The sequence below is a fragment of the Cervus canadensis genome, chromosome 4 (genome assembly GCF_019320065.1).
Source record: "Cervus canadensis isolate Bull #8, Minnesota chromosome 4, ASM1932006v1, whole genome shotgun sequence".
In the NCBI taxonomy this organism is placed as follows: Eukaryota; Metazoa; Chordata; class Mammalia; order Artiodactyla; family Cervidae; genus Cervus; species Cervus canadensis.
In genome coordinates this window covers 40,560,047-40,582,990 of record NC_057389.1, presented here as the reverse complement: position 1 = coordinate 40,582,990, position 22,944 = coordinate 40,560,047, and the positions used below count along the sequence as shown (strand labels likewise).

The following is a 22,944-nucleotide window of genomic DNA, read 5'->3' as shown; positions in this document are numbered from 1 at the left end:
ACAGACATTTCTCCAAAGAAGACATACAGATGGCTAACAAACACATGAAAAGATGCTCAACATCACTCATTATCAGAGAAATGCAAATCAAAACCACTATGAGGCACCATCTCTCGCCAGTTAGAATGGCTGCTATCCACAAGTCTACAAGAAATAAATGCTGGAGAGGGTGTGCAGAAAAGGGAACCCTCTTACGCTGTTGGTGGGAAGGCAAACTAGTACAGCCACTATGGAGAACAGTGTGGAGATTCCTTAAAAAACTGGAAATAGAACTGCTATATGACCCAGCAATCCCACTCCTGGGCATACACACCAAGGAAACCAGAATTGAAAGAGACACGTGTACCCCAATGTTCATCGCAGCACTGTTTATAATAGCCAGGACATGGAAGCAACCTAGATGGCCATCAGTAGATGAATTAAGAAAGCTGTGGTACATATACACAATGGAATATTTCTCAGCCATTAAAAAGAATACTTTTGAATCAGTTCTAATCAGGTGGATGAAACTGAAGCCTATTATACAGAGTGAAGTAAGCCAGGAAGAACAGCACCAGTACAGTCTACTAATGCATATATATGGAATTTAGAAAGATGGTAACAATAACCCTATATGTGAGATAGCAAAAGAGACACAGATGTATACAACAGTCTTTTGGACTCTGTGGGAGAGGGCGAGGGTGGGATGATTTGGGAGAATGGCATTGAAACATGTATATTATCACATGTGAAACGAATTGCCAGTCCAGGTTTGATGCATGAGACAGGGTGCTCGGGGCTGGTGCACTGGGATGACCCAGAGGGATGGGATGGGGAGGAAGGTGAGAGGGGGGGTTCAGGATGGGGAACACATGTACACCCGTGGTGGATTCACGTCAATGTATGGCAAAACCACTACAATATTGTAAAGTAATTAGTCTCCAATTATTTTCTTTTATTGTTTATAAAGAAATACTTTTTTTTTCATTTATTTTTATTAGTTGCAGGCTAATTACTTTGCAATATTTTAGTGGGTTTTGCCATACATTGACATGAATCAGCCATGGATTTACATGTGTTCCCCATCCCGATCCCTCCTCCCACCTCCCTTCCCATTCCATCCCTCTGGGTCTTCCCAGTGCACCAGCCCTGAGCACTTGTCTTATGCATCCAACCTGGGCTGGCGATCTGTTTCACACTTGATAGTATATTTGTTTCAATGCTACTCTTTCAGAACATCCTACCCTTGCCTTCTCCCAGAGTCCCAAAGTCTGTTCTGTACATCTGTGTCTCTTTTTCTGTTTTGCATACAGAGCTATTGTTACCATCTTTTTAAATTTCATATATATGCATTAGTATACTGTATTGGTCTTTATCTTTCTGGCTTATTTCACTCTGTATAATGCGCTCCAGTTTCATACATCTCATTAGAACTGATTCAAATGCATTCTTTTTAATGTTAGCCTCCAATTAAAATAAGTAAATTTATATTTAGGGAAAAAAAAACAAGCATACAGCCCTCACGGACCACTTTGGTGTGAGTAGCTCTGAATGTCCCCCAAATTACTCAAGCATGAATTATTTCAGGGTTTATTCAAAGTGAAATTAACCTCCAGTCTTTTAACCTCTCATGTAGAAATGCTTCTACATGATTAAAATTATCCTTACATTTAGCCTTTGTCTAATACTTCTGGGAAAACCAAAATTTAATTGAGTTGTAAAAAAGAAATATAACACAGGTATTGATTCAATATGAAAAAGACCTTTTATCCTTCCAAAACAATTTCAAAAATCAAAGTGGTTTGAGAACAGTTTAGCATTTTGTAGAAACTGGTAACACTCTCAAACAATACTATTATATTCGCAAACTCTATTTTCTAAAACACAAAGCTTGTTTTGCTACTCCCTCTCTCTCTTTTTTCCTTGTACTTATTTCTGCCCTGCCTCATTCTGAAATTCAGAGCCTGCCAGTTATCAACATAAGCACCTAGAATTGTGGCACTGATATAGCAAAAATATCATAAATTATATGGCTATTGATTTTCTTCTCCTGGTGTCTTCATGGTCTACTCAATACCATTGCTTCTTCAAACTGCTAAAATACCATCCTCCTCCCAAAGAAAGCATTTAATGCCTTGTATTTCAGAACCCTGAGAAACCAAATTTGTCTATAATGGCAAAATCACACTCATCTCCATTTTTCTATTGTGTAAATAAAAATCTTTACACACCATGATTTGAAACCTTGAGGACCCTAAGAAATATCACATTTGAAGTCAGTTGATTTAAAAAAAAAAAAAAAGGACAATCATGAAATGCTTGCATGTTAAGTCCTTTAAGTCGCAGACTAGATGTCCTGATTCTAAGTTGAATTCAGGTATTTTTGACAGCCTTGGTAACTGAGGTAGAAGTGTTTTTTTCTATCTTCCCAATGAGAATTCTTGATGGAAAACAGGATTCATGAGATCTAAAGAGAATGTACAGTTCTAAGAAGTATGTTTCATGCTTTGAAGGGACCTCTGCAATGATCAGAAAGTTGGAGCCAATTTAGTATAAAAAATTAGAACTCTGTGACAGAGGTTGACTTTACACAGTTGAGCTAGCATCACTCTACCCAGTGTCCCTGACTCATAGCAATGCCATGGGAAACTGACTGGAAAATTGTGCAGCTGATTGAACGGACTCTGACACGGTATCTGGTCACTGTCTTCTACAGTCAAGGGATAGCACTTTAGAATCTGGATCCAGGACTTAGTGATAGTCATCAATAATGTAGACATTGTCTTCTGCTTGGATAGGCTTCAGAGCTGCATTTTTCAAAGCTCCGATGTAAGAATCTTTCAATGGAATCACGCTGTAAAAGAATAACATGAGTAAGAGAAAGAAGAGAAGAGCACCCTATTTGTTTATGTTCACTCAAGCCTGGGTATGTGCATTTCTCAGAGCCCCATTCAAACATCCTATGAAATGAATAGAAGTTCCAGAATTGTGAATATGAAGTTGCAGGAAATTATTTTTTATAAGGAGGTAGAAAGTCACACCTTTTGGTTTCAAAAAACTCACACTGGTCTCTTTCAAGACACTCGTGCAATAGAACACAAAAATTTATAATCCAAGAAGACAAATATCACACATCAAATTGAAGTACTAAACCAGGATGCACAGTCTCAAAGATGGGCAGGAAATGGTTTGGCTGGTGTTTTTCTAGCTGAGGACTGTGACCCTTTAGCGAAAGTTATTTAGTGGTATGTATCCTGTATTTAAGATAAATATATATAAGTATACAAAATATCAGAGCATATCAGATGTAGTAAAATAGTATTGCTTCACCTAAGTGTGTTCTAGATCACAGAGTCAAAACTCACAGCCTGTCCTAACAGTCAAAATTAGAAAGCCATGGGTTAGGTGAGTTTTATAACATGAATGCTCACACATCAAGTGTACACAAAGGTCATTTGTGGAGTTTTGATATCAATGCTTTTATAGAAGTTGTCTGTAGTCACTATTTTTATTACTTAAGCTGTCCAGAAATGATATGAAATGCACTGAATCTTCACTCAGCTCTGATCTTTAAACAGATGAGTCATACATGTATGGAGAAAGGTTAGGTGTCAGCAGCTCAAAATGAGTCAAAATATATGAGCCCAAAAATAACATCATGAGGAAATACACCTTTTTGCTTCGGTTTTGTTTGCTTTTCTATATTATACAGCATCTTCTACGATAAATATTTTCTTTTCTAATTAGATGATTAAAAACTGAAACTTTAAAGAAGTAAACATTGAAAGAACAAAAATGAACTAAAAGTATGTTATCATTCATGCTTTTCTGTCTGTAGGGAGTACTTATTTTTTTTCCACTCTTGGAAGCTGACAGTCAAAAACTCCTAAAATTCTGGTTTTGGACTCTAAGAGACCTGCTGTGTGATGTGACCTTGGATGTCACTTAACATCTCTAAAACTGTTTTTTAATTTGTAAACTGAGAATAATATTACTGCCTGTGTCACAGGTTTATTACTGTGAAGGGCACGTCTGCAGTAATAAAATCCAGCGTCTATGGAACACTTGCAAAGCTGGAGTATATTCAAGGCATATTTTGTGTACTGCCTCATGTGATTAGGGCTTCCCTGGTGGCTCAGAGAGTAAAGCGTTTGACTGCAATGCTGGAGACCTGGGTCCGATCCGTGGGTCAGGAAGATCCCCTGGAGAAGGAAATGGCAACCCACTCCAGTACTCTTGCCTGGAAAATCCCATGAACAGAGGAGCCTGGTAGGCTACAGTCCATGGGGTCGCAAAGTGTTGGACACGACTGAGCGACTGTACTTACTTACTTATTTACTTCATGTGATTAACTCAGATGTAGGAAAGATTGGGTACAAACATCCAATAAAAGAGAACTAAGAATAATGGATGGCAGTTAAAGAGGGACAAATTTGGAATCAAAAAAGACTGCTTAAATCCCAAGCTGGACCAGATGAAGCAGTTTATTTTCTTGGAAGTAGGGAGTGGTTTCCTACCTTTACAGATGTTTGGGAAAATGACTGCAGGGAAGCTTACAAAGAAGATTTAATTTTTTATTGGGTGAAGCAGTAAATTTGCAAAAACTGTAAATTGAAATGCCTGTGAGGCCAGACAGGTAACGTAAATGAACAGAACAGGCTGGGTATGGAATAATAGGGGATGGTGGGAACCGTGGGGAGCTGGAAGCATGTCCCTACCCCCTGCCTTTGCAGGTCTTCAGGCTGGAGGTGTCTTCCTCCAGATTTTTGCAGAGCTGCCTTCTGCTTCTTTGGAGCTCACTCACATAGCCTACTGCCCTGCTCCAGTATTCCCCATGGTATTTCTCTGGAAGTTCTATCAGGCCCTGCTTGTTCATTTATATGTTTTCTGTCTGTTCTGCTCATCTTTTTGGAATATACTATAGATTCAATAGACATGCAATAAACAAAGCACTGAATGAAATCGAAAAATAATCTAAACAACCCATTCGAATGATTCCTGAAACAATATCTGCAATTTAGTTCTCATGCTCTAAGAGATAACATTTGAGGTGTTGTTTCTGTAGCAGTTATGACATAATTCCAGGGAAATATAGAGATGATTGGAGAAGGAAATGGCAAACCACTCTAGTATTCTTGCATGGAGAATCCCAGGGAGGGAGGAGCCTGGTGGGCTGCCTTCTGTGGGGTCCCACAGAATCAGACATGACTGAAGCGACTTAGCAGCAGCAGCAGCATAGAGATGCTAAAATCATCTCTGGAAGGTTGAACAGCAATGGAGGTGCTCTATATACTAGATTTTTCAGGATCCAGAGTATAAAATGGAGAACTCGGAAGGAAAAGAGGAGAGGGACAGAGAAGTTTTCCTTATGTTTACTAGAGTAAGAACATCAAAAGGCATTACTAACACAAACCATTTCAAACTTACCGTAGTAGCTCCACCTTGCTACCCAGGCAAAAATATCCTAAATTGAAGGGAAAATGAAGAGAAAATTAAACATGCAAGCCAAAGAGGTCATGAGATTTTTCTTCCAAACCAGTATATTATTGTGGTTTTTACTTTAATATAAGCAAAATCAGTGCAGCTCTCAGAGTCTAAAAAATATTAATTTAGAAGAAAGAATATTTTTAAAAAGAAGGAGAAAGAAATCAATCTGGACCCTAACCTACTCCAGCTAATTTGTCTTGAATCTCCTGAAGCCAAGTAAGCCCCTTGGTATAAAGTATCTTGTGATTCATAGGTTTAGTGTATTGACCTACATGCCCTAGCTTACATTATGCCATTATATTTCACTGAAAAAAACCCTGAATATTGCACTTCTCCCATAGATGACAGGTTTTACACACTCATACACACACAACTGTTGGAAGGAGACCAGAAGCTATTGGATAACTGTCATCTGAAACCCTTTGTACTTCTCCTAGCTCCAAAATCATATACCTTCCTAATGTCTTTTGTGCTTCTTCTATTAAGTGGATGTTATAAAACCATCAACAGCTTTACCCCCAATAGGGATAAAAATTTGTTATTGAGGGAATGGGAAAAGAACAAAATGGGAGGGAACAAATCTTGTATATTACACTGGCTTTTGACTTCCAAAATCAGCTTTACACAACCAGTGCTTATTTCTCCATATTTAATGTCTCCTATGAATAATTTAAATATCATGTTTATGGAACAATCAATTTAAGATAAATAAAAAATAAGGAAAGAACAAGGTAAGAACCAAGGAAGTTACATGAAACTGATATCACATGGAATGTACAGCTACATGCATTTGGCTCAAGAATACTCCTGTGGGCTCAAGAATATTCCTGAATATTTCAGTCCTGAGGTGACTTACTTCTCCTAATCCAGAAAACCACAAACATGAGCAACAATGCCAAAATGGTAACAGAGATTCCAATGTAGACTCCCTTGTTGGTGCTCATCCATGTTTCTTGTGCCAGCGCCGCAGGCTTCAGAAACATCAACAGATCAAACACAAAACAGAAAAATAAAACCAGCTTGTTAGAGTTATAGGCAGAAAACATTTCAGAAAATAATATACCCAGACACATTATTGTTTATTGGCCCCTTGCTAGTTCTGCATCATGAGGGATAAGACCAAATGATGTAAAGTTATAGCCTTATGATGAAATTCTAAGACAACGCAAAATTCAAACTGTATTTGGGGGTGGTGGAAATGTTTACATCTTACTAGCGGTGGTATTTAGAGAAGGGTACAGATTTGTTAAACTCAAACCATATGCTTCAAATGAGTGTGCTTTATTATTATAGTTTATACATATTGTAAAAATAATAAGCTCCTTTCATAAATAATCCTCTTATGATACTAATAAAAAGCAATTTTGGTTCCTATACAAGTTACCATGGTGGTGTTATTTGTATGTGTTCAGTTCCTAAAACTGGCCATTAATTAAAACACTTTTTTGAACTAGAATTCAAGATTCTATGTCTTTGTAAATGGGCATGAAAGGCTGCTCAGATTCATGGCTCTGCTTAACAATTAAAATGCTGTGCAAATGGGAAAAAAATTCCTAGTGTGAGGGATCATCACGTCCTAGAGTAAACCCAAAACTTACCAGGCCATCATGCTTGCCTCCTTTACATAGCTTAATTCTAATTCTAAAGATGTCCCACCAGGTAGGTATTTGAACAGAAAGGAAGTGGAAAATCAGAGAAAAAGATTAAGTCTCAAGTCTCCTCCTGCCTAAGAGTTTAATCTCTGGAGTCAGAATCCCAGATTAACTTTTATTTAGTTGCTCTGTGACCCTAGCAAGTTATTTAGCCTCTCCAAACCTCTTTTTCTGTCAAATGCAGATTAAATAGGGTTTTGGGGAAAGGTACTTTAGGTACCTCGTGATAAACACTATGAGGAATACAGAGGAGGGTGGCCTAGCCTCTGAGCTGTCCTTGCCTAAACAGAAAACAGTCAGTGCCTTGGGAGGGAAAAGCTGTGTTACCACCTTACTTGTGGGAGGTAAAGCAGTTAGAAAGAACACAGGGTTACAGGAAGCAGTCTTTGCTTGCTTTTTAAAAAATATTATGTTGCATAAAAACTGGAAGTTCATTTCAGAGTGTGTACCTCAGGATAAAGAAAGGAAAACAAAAATCAACCATAATTTCAACATCCAGAAATAGTTACTATTACCATTTTTCATTACATACACTTCTAGAATATTATCTTTCTAGTACTTTCCCTAACAGATACAGTTACCCAATCCCATGTATACTACACTATATACATCATTTTATTTTGTGTCTATAAACTATATAATACATTGATATAAATTTTTTTTTCAGTTTTGTCAATGCTACATGGCATATGGGATCTTCGTTCCCTGATCAGCCATTAAACCTGAACTTACTTCATTGGAGGCATGGAGTCTTAATCATTGGACTGTCAGGGAAGTCCCAATGCTATTTGAAAACTTAGTTTTTTCATTTAACAATTGACACTGTCTTCTCATGGCAGTAAGTACACTGCAGTGACAACATTGCTAATGGCAATAAATGGGCATGCTTAATTGATAAGTAATTATTCTCCTATTATGGAATATTTAGGTTGTTTATCATATTTTCATGATTATAAACAGCAGCAATATATATCTTGTTTATACATCTTTATGTATATGTTCATTCTCTCCTTAAGATGCAGCTCAAGAAGTTGACCTACTGCGTGGAAATATATGCTGCTTGGTTTCAAGATACCTGGGAGACACCTTGATATCTTCACAGTCAAGACAGAAAGCCCATGATTGGGCTACCACCTATTGTGAACTTGCTTCTATATTGCTTATATTATATAGAAGAGATTAATTGCTACTAAATATACCTGTCCTGCAGATAACTGAGGTCAAAAACAATCTTATCATTCAGAGTGTTTGTTTCTTTTTTTTAAACTAGCATAAGTCTGACTGACATGACATTTACATGGTGGCAGTTTGCTATTTAACAAGCACAAACAAATTTAGCCCATATCCATCAGATCAATCAGTACCCATATCATCAGAGTGATTAATCTTTCATATCATTGCTACGTGGTAGTGTTCTCATTACACTAAGTTATGCAATATAAGGCCACTTGACGCCACATTAACCCCATTTTGCTTGAACTTGAATTTCTCTTAACAATGTCCATGCTGCAACTTCTCACCACTTGCAATCAAGATTACTCTCATACCTGAATCTGTTCATGTTTTTTGCTTCTAAGAGTTATTTGCACAAAGTGAAAAGAAAGTTGTTTCACCCAAGGGAGCCAAAAGTAAAAATCTCACTGATAAATTCCTCTAACTTACACACAAAGATGAGGCTTTGATGAACATCATGAGACTATAGTCCCTTGGATTTTTCCCAAGCTAACTGTGGGAAAAGTGTGAGAACAAATTACAGAATTACAAAGTTGTTGAAGACCTTAGGACCTTAATATGTCATTATATGGGGAGGATATATATAGAAAGACCGAAGAGTGGCCTCAAATTTTCTCTATAGGAGGAAAATTGGATTGGAAAAGGATATTAGGGGGCCTATGATTAAGGAATTGCACTTTCATTGACATAATATTTTTGGTGGGGATGGCCCCAATTCCACTACATCAATTCAAAGCATGTTATTTCTCTAACAATGATCTAAGTCTTTTTTGGTATGTAATGTTAATTCACTATGCCTGAAATAATTCACACTTTTTTTCTTATTTTCTGGTCAGCAGAAATTCTGTACTGGGTGTATATGTGTGCCTAGAGTAAAATATCACTTTTCAGGTATTTCTAACAAAGTAGTGCATCTATATAGACTTTATAATTAATTAAAGTATCCCTATTTAAGAGTCAGATTCTTTCTTCCTTTATTTTCTAAATTAGAAAGAATCAATCTGTGGACTAGTCTGACACTAGAAATCTCTAAATGTAACTTGATTCCAGAAGAGACATATAAGTGAATCAGGCTAATAAAATAGGAAGGAATATACTTACAGGTTGATTGTTATGCCAGTGGGGATCTGGAGACTGTGTCACAGTGCCATTTCCATCTGCTCAACAAGAAAGAAAATTAATAAGAATTACAAAAAGATATTGAACTTCCCTGAAAACACCAATTCACACTGCCTTCTGGTAATGAAGGGAAAGTTGAATAATCATATGGCCTAATGCTGTAGACATCCCAAGAGTAATACCAAGTTACTAACATTTATTAATTTAAGTAGTAAGGTTTCGCTTCTTAACCATTTTGTCATGGACCCTTTGAAAATGAACCTTTTTTGTTTCTCCCTATGGAAAAAAAAAAAAATGCATGCTCACAGAAAATTTACTGACAATTTTAGACAAGTTAGAGTGACCCATTCTCAGAACTAGGTTAAAAATTACCAATTACAGATAAATAATCAATACTTTCATGGCAGCTCAGAAACTTCCAATGAGTGCTCAGAGGTCATTACACATCCAAAGAGCAGAACCACTCTGTTCAAAATGAATATTACATTGGTTTTACATTCAAAATGTGAGTGAAATGCACTAAGATGCCTCAAACAGGTGGCATCCAACTCCTACATTATATGCCTGTGTACCCAGACACTGATCCAAATCTGCTTTAGAAAATATGTTACATCACTCTCAAGGCCACGATACTTTATACTACCTAAAATCCCAATATAAAAGGATATTATGCCTTAAAGTTTTGAATGTCCAAATTTTAATAGTGTTTTGAAATATCTCTTTTGTCACACAGAACATATACTGTTGGCCCTTCTAAGCAACTATAGGTCTAATACAGAATTCTCTCTTTACTGAGTATCTATTATATACAAGCACTTTACATCCTTATACCAATTTTCTTAATCTGAAATTTTAGATGAGATGCTTAAATGGTTGAAGTATCCAATTCTACTAAAGGACAAGAGCCTCAGATCATAACCACTGCACACATTATGTTCCTATTCAATAAAAATACTGCAGGTTTCAGAGATTCCCATACTACTGACAGAGCTATAAAATCATCATTTTCTAATGGTAGTGAAAATGAACTAACCATATCCCCCTAAATTTTCACACTTTACATTACTGTATCTACAGTTTAAACATTCTGACATTACTTCTTCAAGAGACAAAGACAGTACCTAGTCTAGTCTGTGGGTATGATTTATGTTATAACCTTAAATCCTTAAGCTATAGAATGAATGATGTTGTAAAAAAAAATAGCAAGGACTTGAGTCAGATGAAACTTGACTTCAGTGTTGACATGTCACTTACCAATGTGACCTTGATCAATGTCCTTTACATACACATTATATACATATGCATGTAAATGTATGTATTTATATTTCGAGCTGGGGTAACCTTGAACTACAAGCTGTTGATAGCACCCGTCTCATAACGTTGTCACAGTAGATGATGTATGTAGGGTTCTTAACATCATATTACACAAATATCAGGTATCACAATTATGTTGCTATATAACATTAGGAGCAATGGGGAAGGGACACCATGCAATGGATTTTCCAAATATCATGTCCTTCATTCCTTATAAACATGGAGTGAGGAATGAAACCACTTGCCCATGGGCGAACAGCTAGAAACTGCCATGGGCGGGCAGTTGAATTGGAAGCTGTTTGTCTCCGAAGTAGAGCTAAATGTCCTCCTCAGTCTGGCAATGGCAAGAAATAAACCTTCCCTGAAAGAATTAAAAGAGATAATATACAAAAATTTGCTGGCACATGCATCTGAAAAGGTAGGTGCAGGCCATATGAAGCCAAAATTTCTTCTAGACTAACATTCTTTGTTTTGTGAGCCTTTAACCCACTGAAGTGTGACTTGGGCACTGTGAGGACTTGGCTGAAGGGCCTCAGAGATGCTGCCAAGACAGCAGCAGTCACAGAAGTCATGGGGACACAGCTGCTCCAATGCCTGTTCCATGCTGGCAAGTCTACCTTGACCAGGTTTTAGTGACATATTTTAGAGAACAATTTCCCATTTCCTACTTTGTTCTTCCTCTTAGCCTAAAAGTGTAGGGTGCAGTTGCTCCAACTGCTCTTACATGTATTTTTATCTGCTTTCTCTTTGTTTTTGTGCCCAGAAACAGTTCACACCAAGGATTCCACTTTCAAAACCAAATGGCACTATTAGCTAATTCCAATTAAACTGGTCCTTCTCTGAGTCCCACTGCATGTCCATTTTCAATTAAGAGCTTCCTTGACTGATTGGCAAAGTAGGCTACCCTGAGTGTCTGCTACAGATTAGCAACTCCTGAGCATGATGAATCATATGCACAGGTCTTACAAAGTCTGACCTTGTTTGGATGCTTTACAGGCACATGGAAAAACAAGCCAGTTCTGCATTACAAAGGGGTTCACATGTGGTGCTCTCCAAATTTACCACCATGGGTAACAGAGTTAGCTGGGAAAGATGACAATTCAACATCATCTTTCTCCATTATAGGAAAAACAGACTAATCTTACATCTCAAAAGAATATGGACTTTCCAAAACAAGGGAGAACTGGGAGACTTTTGGAGTAGAATAGCACAATCCTAGTGGGACCTGCCTCTTTGGTTCTAGTGTCCATGTCCTCAACCCAACTCAAAGTGTCCATGTGAAATGAAAGCTCGACACAGCAGCAGGGGAGCCTCCTGGCTCCATGTAGTTTCTGGGGCTTAGAGGAAGCATAAACAGGTGACCAGTTTGGTCTGGACCAGTTTGGATTTAATTGTTTTAAGGCTCTGTCCAGGGAAGTACACCTACGAATAAGTTTAAAGACAAGGCTGATTCATTTTATTTAGAAAAATGTGGATATGCATGTGGATGGTCCCAATCATACAAGCTATGTCATTCAAATGTACATATTTCTGGACATTCTAAATAACAGTCATAATTGTCACTCTATCACTTACCTTGTAACTGTGTCCCAAGATCTTTATCTCAAATAATGCTTGTAAGAATAAGTAATATTTCACCCATTTTCCAAAGGATAAAAACAGATTCAAAGAGGGTAATAAGACATTTGTTCAAGTTGCATAGCTGAGTGGAATAGCCATTGTTGGCATTCAAGTCACGCTTCTCTTATTTCAGAATATGTGCTCTTAACAATGTGCTAATACTTATCAAAATTTGAAAGCTCCGAGGTGTTCAGGAAAGAAACTGAAGTTACCTGTTGAACAAGAGTGCCATGGTGAGCTGGTTATGTTTGTTTCATACACGGTAGTAGGCTGGGTTTCTGCTGTCTGAGTTGGAGAAGATAAAGAAGCTATAGGAATGACAAGAACGGAAAAATAGTGTTCAATTGGTGGAGGAAAATTTATACCCCCAGCAGAAATAACAAACAAAACTAAATCAGAAATTACCCTTGACTCTTTCTTAGAAATATATTAATAGATATCCTTGATGTATTACCCCGCTATGTAGGCATTTCATTATCATGAATAAATCTGATCTAGATAATGATCTGAGAGCTTAACAACAGAATTAATTATTTCACATTTTATATTTCTTTTGTTGTTCAGTTGCTAAGTCGTGTCTGACTCTTTGCAACCCCATGACTGCAGCATGCCATGCTTCCCTGTCCTTCTCTGTCTCCTGGAGTTTGCTCAAACTCATGTCCATTGAGTCAGTGATACTGTCTAACCATCTCATTCTCTGCCACCCTCTTCTCCTTTTGCCTTCAATCTTTCCCAGCATTGTAGTCTTTTCCAATGAGTCAGCTGTTCACATAAGGTGGCCAAATTATTGGAGCTTCAGCTTTAGCATCAGTCCTGGGGTTGTCATAAGAATTAAGGAGCCTAATACTCATAAAGCAGTTAGCATGTTTCCTGACACAGGAAACAGAGTAAGCATTAACTTCACTGAAATCTTATCCTCAAGTGTTGGGTTAGGCTTCAAAACGGATTAAATGGTCTCTATTCAGAACTCCTTATAACACAGAATCTGATTCACTTGGCCCTGTTCTGGCACCCTTATTTTTTCCTCATAATTCTATGTTAAACTGGGCTGAATGCACCATCCTTTGTAGATGTCCATGACCAGTGGTCTGGCTTTTTTTAATTTTTGCTATTAATGATTCCTTTGAGAATCTAATAAAACCCACAGATCTCTCTCACTCTGAAAATGCTTAAAGATACAAAAGATGAATATAAGAGGGTACAAGTGGTTCACAGATTCTGTGAAGCCAGGTTTGGAAACCTGTTAAGAATCCCTACCCTAGATTGTACATCTCCCTTAACATAGTGCCCTGGATGTAGTATATCCTCTCCTTTAAAAACTCTTGCACTTAGAAGTATTTTTGCTTACCTGGCTGGAGGTCCCTTGTGGGTGCTGGCATTGGAAGAGAAGTAGAGGACCTCGCTGTCACTGGAGCAGTGGTGACCGTCAGGTTTGGAGTGGTGGTGTTGATTGTTGATGGCATAGCAATGGTGGTGGTTGTTGGAGCAGTGGTGACCACTGTGGTTGGAGTAGTGGTGGTGCTGGTTGTTGAAGTTGTGGCAGTTGTTGTTTTGGGGGTAGTAGTGGTGGTTGTTGGAATAGTGGTAGTCATTCTTGGAGTAGTAGTAATGGTTGTCTTTCTTGTAGTGGTGGTTGTTCTTGGAGTAGTGGTGGATCTGGTAGTGGTTGTTGGAATCCTGGTGGTTATTTTTGGCATAGTAGTGGTAGTTGTTCGAATAGTGATAGTCGTTCTTGGAGAAGTAGTAATGGTTGTCGTTCTTGGAGAAGTAGTAATGGTTGTCTTTCTTGTAGTGGTGGTGGTTCTTGGAGTAGTGGTGGTGGTGGTAGTGGTTCTTGGAGTAGTGGTGGTGGTGGTAGTGGTTCTTGGAGTAGTGGTGGTGGTCGTGGTTGTTGTAGGTGGAGCTAGAAATCAACATGAAAGCAGGGATTCATCAAGCAGTGGGAAACAAGAGACTCGTGCTGGGCCTGTGCACCAACACAATCAAGGAGACTGTTCCCAGGCAGAACTCTGCACTTATCTCCCATGAACTCCAAGTTCTAGTCATTGGTCAACTAGAACCTGTGACTGAGGAGGGAGTTTAGACATGGTCACAACAAGGCAACAGCTGCATTTAAAGAATGATATTTCAGGAGGTGTTGAAATAAAAAAATGACACATGGGATTTGTGTTGAAGCACTTCGTAAAGACAGCCAGTAAAGACTATCAGATTTACATATCTTCATAAACATCTGTGAGGAAAGGAAAAGTGTCTAGAGCCTGAAGCTCTCTTTGTCCTCTCAGCAGTACATGACTGGAACACAAATAATAGTTCCCAAGAACCAGAATATTGACCAAATAAATAGCATTCACTTCTGTCAGTTCTAAGGGTACCCTCCCAAAATATCTGCATCCTAAATGTGGATTAATTCACATCATTAACATACAATGGATAACACAGATGCCATATGCCACCTGGGAAGCCCTGAAAACAGTCATAGATAGTATATACATGAATGGATGGGGCTGTGTTCTAATAAACCTTTATTATTTAAAAAGAAAAAACTGTTGGTGACCTTATTTTATAATCTCATCTGGCCCTAAGGCTAATGTTTGCTGACCTGGGTCTAATAGTGTAGTTAAAGATTTTGAAGAACAGTGCAGTCTCCATCCCCTCCCTTCAGTTTGAAATGAAACCTAAAAAAAAAAAGAGGAAGCAAGAAAAAAACCTGATCAAAGGAGTATAACAAGGAGGAAATTTAATCAGCTTATTTCACTAATGTTCCTTGCTCAGGAGTCAATATTTCCTAAGGAAGAAGCTAGGAAACTAAGGCTAGGAAAAGCTGCTGTGGAAGAGACCTAGGAGAGGTCTGTGCGCATTCTGTGAAAAGAGCAAGAAAACTTAAGTAAAGTATTGGGTTGGAGGCAGACAGTCACTTTGGCTCAGTTATGAACCTGCTTCCCACTGGACAGAACAGTGACTTTGCAAATATTCATCTGTTAAAGAATTTATAAGCACTATAAATGTCCCCTATTAATTTCTTTCTTTATCACTTAAAAAAAAAAGTATTCCTCCAGACCAATCATATAATTTCACAACTCCAAACATAATCTCTTCTCCACACACAGCCTCCTGCCACAGGTGTATAGCCCCAGATTCTTTTGGCTGTCTTAAATTGCCTCCAAGATGTTTCCCCAGAGTCAGCTATTTTCTGCATCAGAATTGACCTTCTTTTACTTGCCTTCATCAAATAACCTAAGTGTCCTTGATGAAGTTAGGAAAAATTATGAAACTGAAATATCAAGTTCATTTAAATTAAAAAAGAGACCTAGCTTATACAGGCTCTGAGTATTGGGTTCCGTTTTCATTAGAAACTTTAGTAGGAGAATACTTACTATGACAGAGCACCAGAAACCAGGAAATCCTTTAGAACCTGCTCCTTTCACCAAGTGGTAAGAAAAATTAAAAGTCTACATCAACATAGAAAAACATAAATTTCCCAGACTTTTGGATTTCACAAAATTCTTAAAAGCCAAAATTGAACAGTTATTGAGTGAAAGTGTTCTCATATAGCAATAGGGCAATTTTAATTTTTATACAAGGAATTTAGTGATATGATGTGAGTGAAAGTGAGTCACACAGTTGGGTGCAACTCTTTGTGACTCCATGGACTATACAGTTCATGGGATTCTCCAGGCCATAATACTGCAGTGGGTAGCCATTCCCTTCTCTAGCAGATCTTCCCAACTCAGGGATCGAAGCCAGGTCTCCCGCTTTGCAGGCTGATTCTTAACCAGCTTAGCCATGATATGGTGTGAATTCTGCTTCAAAAAATCCAAGGGCAGAGGAAGGGGATGAAACTATACAGGCTCTTTCAATGTATATGCCACAAAATCGCATTGACAATTGTCAAAACCAAATGATACATCTATTTGACAGGACCTTATATTACCTGTTTTGTATGTGTGAAACGCTCTATGAGTCTTAAACTCTTAACAAAGAATATTTGAAAATTCTCTGAAGAAATGACCTCAGAGAAAAGGTCAGATTTTCAAGAAGAAGAAATTCAGCTCCATAAAAATACTCACTATATCTCAGTGCGGAACAGTGAATGCTTTGTCATGAACCAACTACTATTCCTGAAGCACTGCTTCAAGAACAGTTTGCTGACTGGGAAGATCCTCTAGCCTATGGTCTTGAATCAAGGTTACTCAACACTTCACTCTACACAAATACAATATATTCAGTTGAAGAGCTATTAGAAAACAACATCATAGGCAACTTTTCTTTCCCTACTAAAGGGAAAGAAAGTTAATATCAGACAGAAAACTCTTATCTCTGGGAACCCACAGGAAGTGGGTTCAAAGAAGTAGGAAGATAAGCTCACCTGGATTTACCCTCAACTCTAGGGTGGTTTTTATGTCATTGAACCACCCTCTCACCTCAATTCGGCAACAATACAAGCCACTGTCAGACAGGGCAGCATTGTTTATGGTCAAAGACACATCTCTTCCACCAATATGTCCATTTAGCTGGTAACGTCCATCCCTCCGATAGGTGACTCTGTAGCCATCAGTCCAGATGATGTTAGTTCCGCAATCAAGCCAAGCACATGCCCCTCGGCCCCAGCACATGCTTGTGACTTCACCATTATAGTAGCAGGGTAGAGTGACAGACTGACCCGCCACTCCAGTCACTCGGTGGTAAGAGGTTACACCATCTGTAAATAAAGAGACACCAGAGCATGCATCTCAAAATTTTAACTTTAATTTTATTTTCAGTTTGTTCTTTATATAGCTTATGTGGTTTGAAATTATCTAACCATATCTTGAGTTTTTGAATTTAATATATGCATTTTTCTTGTAAACATATTCTTTAGCAGTGTTATTATTAACCAGATATATTTGAGGATGAAACATCATATAAATATTTTTCTGTACTCAGGATTACTTCCTAATAGGACAGATTTATGAGAGAAAGTATCAGGATTTTAAAGGGCAGAAATATGTTCAGTCTTTTGGTGAATATGATTCCAATTCCTCTCCAAAAGGTGTGAAACAAACAACACTCCAGTAATGCATCAGTGTGTGTGCATTTCATCCTGTGTTTGACAGGTATCTGCTTACTAAATGTTAATACATACAGGTGGCTTTTCCTCTCCCCTAGATTCAATCACAGTCTCAGTTGAAATCTGATTTAAAAAATGTATTGCATCTAAAATTTTGATTTTCAATTTTATTGTGATTTTTTAAATGGCTATGCAAAAAATTTCACCTCACAAATCTTTTCTAAGTTAAAGAAAAAACAGTTAATATTCTATTTACAGCATCATTGGCTAGAAGGCAGAAGCCGAGTAAATTCTTTAGAAATCAGTTTTTAGAAAAAAGGGTTTATAATACTCTCAGAAGGAACGGAGGCTTATAATGGGCTTTTTTTGGGTTTTGTTTAGCTGCTAATTTGTATTGGACTCTTTGCAACCCCATGGGCTGTAGCCCGCCAGCCTGCTCTGTTCATGGAATTTTCCAGGCAAGAATATTGGAGTGGGATGCCAAATCCTTCTCCAGGGGATCTTCCCGACTCTGGGATCAAGCCCATGCCTCCTGCATTGGTAGGTGGATTCTTTACCACTGAGCCACCTGGGAAGCCCAGCATGGGATTTAGGATCAATTAAAAAACATTCAGGCAGGGATCCCTTCTTGTGAGTTGATGACTGTCCTGCAATGGAGCACTGTCCAGTTAGCCAGGGGAAATCAAACAATTGGACAATATTCAATCAAACAGTAAACTTTACTTCTTAAACACAAACAGGCAGGAAAACTCTCTCCTGCAGTAGAGGTTTAAAAAACTGTACTGTCAAATGAAGTCTGAGTGGTCCTTAAAAGAAATCTGAGATTCAACAACCAGTCATAGTTAGAACTGGATTGTAAGTCTGGGAAATGCTCTGGGAATAAGTCCACTTTTCATTAACGGAATTCTGATTATGTTTAATTTTGCTTAATACCATTTTTGAATTATAAAGGTAATTTATATGCTGATTATAGAAAGTTGTTACAGAATATAATTTTAAAATGTACTTTTCATCATATTCGTACCTCTAGAGATTTTTTTTAATGGTTATGTCTATTCCTAAAAATTTCCCCTATCTCCCAGAATGTTAGGATATGAGATAGATAATTGTGTTTATTAAAAATTAATTTTTTTGTTTATTGATTAAAAAACAAAATTTTGGCCACATGGCACTACATGTGGGATCTTTGTTCCCCCACCAGGCATAGAACTTGTGCTTCCTGCATTGGAAACACACATTTTTACCACTGGAAATCCAGGGAAGTTCAAATATTTTTTTTTTTAAAGAAACAGTTACACATGGTTAAAAAAATCAAAAAGTACAAAATGGTACAATAAAAGACTCATCTCCTTCCCACCCATCCCCATTTCTTCTTCCAACCCTTGTCCACAGTTACACTTTCTAACATACACTTGAGTAGTTCGTGCATACACAACCATCTACCTACTCTTTTTTTAATTTAAACACAAATGGCAACATAAGCTGTACTGTACTGCAGCATGCCTTATTCACCTACCCATAGATTATTAAATTCTTAGCATTTAGCAATTTCTTTGGCTTAAGTTTTCAGCTTGGTTCTTTGCTCACTAGTGGATCCCATTACCTTTGACAAAGCCCTAGGTGTTAACATCTACCTTCCTCCACCACACCCACACACCCCCTACACCACCCCCTACATCCTTGTGGTTCCAAAGCACAATCTACTTATTCACTTACCTGGCAGGAGTAGGAGGCCCAGGATGGCTACCCAAGGATGCATGATGCTATTGGCCTGAAGGAAAGAGAAAGCAGACTGCTTGGTGTGGCCCTCAATCAGATGGGATCAGAACAAGTCTTAATTCTCAGATGGCAGCTTCTCCTTTCACCCTTACAGAGTGAATCCCATAAGCCTGCCTGCTGAAAGCAAGACCACACTTGCAAATGCTTCCGCTGTCTGTCTGTTCCAGGTGGCTGAAGAGCTCTGCCCCTTCCAACAGACAGGCACAGCTGTCCTCTGAAACATCCCTACTCACACAGCTCCTCTCCTGCACTCAGAGCCCACGCTGACTCTAGGTGCTGACAGAGACAAGGGAGCAAACACAAAGGAAAGGAGAGGAAGGCTCAGCGGGGACACCAGAGCCAGCCCAGACTTCCCATGGCAAAGCTACACTTATCCTTAGCCTTGAAGGTGAGTCACCTGGCTTTCTGGCGAGAGGAGGATACTTCTTCCTTTGTGGTCACAACGGCTAGTCCCCAGCCTTAGTCAAATGATCAAATGTACGCGGAGCTAAGAACTCAAGAGTTGTGAGTTTCACTTATGGCTCAGGAGACTGCCTCTCAGATAGCTCTGAGGAACCACGTCCAAGAGGGGTGGAGAGATAAACTTATATGTGATTTTGGAGGAGAACAATCAAACATCTCAGTAGAAGGTTGCCACTAGGTACAAGAAACAAATACCTCAATTAATGCCTTTAGCATTTTTCTAAGTACAGGAAGATGAAACTTGGATTCATAAAAGTTTCTCCTGCAAACATCTAACTATCTGAAGGCTTGTTTTACCAGTTTTCCCAGAGCACAGAGGACTTCTTTTTGGATCACTGCACTGAATTCCTTCTAGGGTATATGGAGTATCAGTGACTACAGGGGCTAGTGACTTAATTCTTACAGATCCAGATGGCTAGGGACACTCCTTAGCTGCCAGTGCCCCCTCATGGTCATAAATTCAACCATGACTTAGGAGGCAGTTCATGGCCACTCTATCCCATAGTGCAGAGAATACCTTTTCTCAGTCAGGCCAGTATGGTATTACTGGACTAGGCACTACTAAGAGTAGACAAAAGACTTTGGACCACATGTCTTTCAAATCTGTTTCGGTCCAAGCAGAATCCCCTGTGTTGCTTCTTCTCGTATGTAGGGCTACACTATAACAATCTTGAGTTCATGAATAAATATACACATGTATAGCTCTTAAATAAATATATATATGCAAGTTGCCTAGTCATCATTTTTATCAGAGACTTAGTCACACATTTAGTAATGCAAGAAATCACAATCTTGTAAAATAGGCCAAATGCAAATAACATAGCTAGTAGCAGTAATAAGGGTCATAAGTAAATATTTAGGCCAACAGTTTCAATTAGGTGTGATCCAGTATATTACCAGCTCATCTGACTCAATCTGTCCTGTACAAATCACTGTCTTAAAGGTAATGAAATACTTGTATTGTTCACAAGGCACCCAGCCTAATTTCCTAGTGTTATTAGGCTGATTATCCTTAGTTTAACTGTTCCCAATGTAAAGGAGCTTTTAAGCTTAAATGATTTAAATAATCTGGTGGGAGTCATATAAATCCACCCTGTAAATGAAGGAGGGTTCCTCCTAATAATAAGGAAGTTATATTTGCTGACTGAAATTTAGTTTGTTATTTTTCAGCTTGAGTAACTTTAAAAGAAAATTCATATTATAACTATGGTCAGAGAAAGCACCATTGATTGGCCAAGTGAGGGAGTTCTATCTAGGAATATCAATAGTTGCCCAAACAGAACTATAGCTTTCTTCTGGAATCAATTTCCTAAGGGTCATCCAATTAGACCTGTGGAGAGGAGAAATCCACCAAGGTAACCCAGAAGTACTAGATTAGGTAACTGATCATAAGCCTAACAATTGGATTAATTTTTAAACTCTGTGTAAGACTTATACCATGATAAAAAAAAAAACCATGTATTTATGAAAAGGTACAAGAAATTATCAAAAATTATTATAATATATAATTATATCCATATTTCTATAATTATATAACATGACATTATTATCTAATGTAACTATTATGCTGAAAACACTGTAACTAATCATACAGGTCAGATCGGGAATCTAGGGATAGCTGTCCACTTCTGATGTCTTCTCTTTGTCTTGGTGTGAGTGTAGTTTCTCCTCTGTTTGAACTTTTTTTTAAGGTGAGTCTTAGGGTTCCAGTGCAAGAACTCTTTCTAAGTGGAAAATACAAATCCAAAAGTCAATTTCTTTCCTTTGTTCTATGCACCAGTTAATCAAGAATACCTAACAAGTGTCCTTTGATCGAGGTTGGAGACAGTTCTTTAAATTATGCCTTTCCAACATGCATAATCTTCTGGTTATACCTCATGGGGCATCTGGTATTCATCCAAAGACAAATTACAGTGATATGCTTCAGAAACAAACGTAGAGCGTCCTTTTAATAATAAATTAAACTTTACAATAATGTAACCTAACAACAGGGGTCTATCTCCGAAGTGAGTCTTGGGCAGTAAATACAGACCTAAATTAACAATACTAGAATTTAATATCCATATATGTAATTTTTCTCTCTAAAATTATGCTGACATCTATCAAATACAGGCAAATTAAGAGTAATTTTTTTGCAAAAATAAGTCTGCTTTCAGTAAACTTGGCCTGATTACTTATATAAGTGTAATTGATCATACAATCCTTTTAAAAATTGGTTTAGATGGAACTTTTTATTAAGAATCTCAGATTGAATTTTTAAAAGGCTTCTTTCTTTAGGCGAGAAAAGTCATCCCAAGGGCATGCCATCAGATCCTACCTGTGATACCTATAGATCTGGATTAATTTCTCTCCTTTCAGTGTTCCAGAGTGTCTTCAGATTCCTACAACTGTCAGGAGGTGGACTTTTTTTTCTACTTGATAAGTCTGCTAGCAAACTAAGAGTTTACAATTTCGGAGGGATCAGGTAGAAAGAAAAGATAAATGTTTCAATTTTGCTTACAAAGGTATCATTAACCAAATTGCTGTAAGTCATAATTAGTTTAAGGGGAAAGGTTTCCTTACATCTGGAAAACAAATTAACAAGCAGTAATATCTCAGACCAGAAAAACCATAAACTCTAAAACAATGTTCATTAGTTCACTCAGTCCTATGCAACTAATTCTTGATCTTTTGTTAACAGTTTTATAAAGCTTTTAAAAGCCTGCACTTGTCAAAAATCCTTTATGTGAATTTTCTTGAAAATCAAGCATTTTTTGCAAAGGCATTGGGATCAAACAGCAACTGTCTGTGAACAACAAAGATTTTTAAAGACATGGTTAAAGATCCGATTGTGATGCAATTGACAAACATTTATACTCCTGTGACATAACATTTTAAGATAATAATCAGAATTAAGACTGATAACATTTTACTATGACATACCAGATTCTTAGGAATTCCAATAATTTCTACAGTATCTAAAACATGTCCCCATACAATATAGCCTAAGGATGTTTATCACCATCCGTTTGAAATGTTTCCCATGCAATTTAACATACTATATAAGGCTAGTTAGTCTAATATTTTAATCTTTGATAAAGAGAGAAAACAATTCCCTTAGGTGCTTCAGGACCTTCTGGAAAATCTCAAAGTAAGCTAAAGGTCAAATGAACTTCAAGTAGAATTTGATCTCTGGCAAGTTTGCCAAAAATATCAAAAGACTTTAAAACAACACTTGGTCAGGTGGCATCAGAGATCACTGTGAAACAATAC

General features: G+C 37.8%; 2 protein-coding genes across 2 annotated transcripts in view; both read right to left on the bottom strand.

The window, feature by feature from the left end:
* Nucleotides 1-22,944, bottom strand: part of LOC122439637 (hepatitis A virus cellular receptor 2-like) — a 126,230-nt gene that overhangs the window by 13,443 nt on the left and 89,843 nt on the right. The gene's annotated exons all lie outside the window — the stretch shown is intronic.
* On the bottom strand, nt 1,597-21,768 carry LOC122439381 (hepatitis A virus cellular receptor 1-like). Its single transcript, XM_043464448.1, has 9 exons — nt 21,285-21,768; nt 19,168-19,222; nt 16,771-17,103; nt 13,753-14,307; nt 12,617-12,712; nt 9,453-9,508; nt 6,323-6,437; nt 5,407-5,443; nt 1,597-2,833 (listed from the first exon to the last, which is right to left on the bottom strand). The coding sequence occupies exons 2-9, from the start codon at nt 19,208-19,210 to the stop codon at nt 2,731-2,733; spliced, it is 1,338 nt and encodes a 445-aa protein (XP_043320383.1). The 5' UTR covers nt 19,211-19,222; nt 21,285-21,768; the 3' UTR covers nt 1,597-2,730.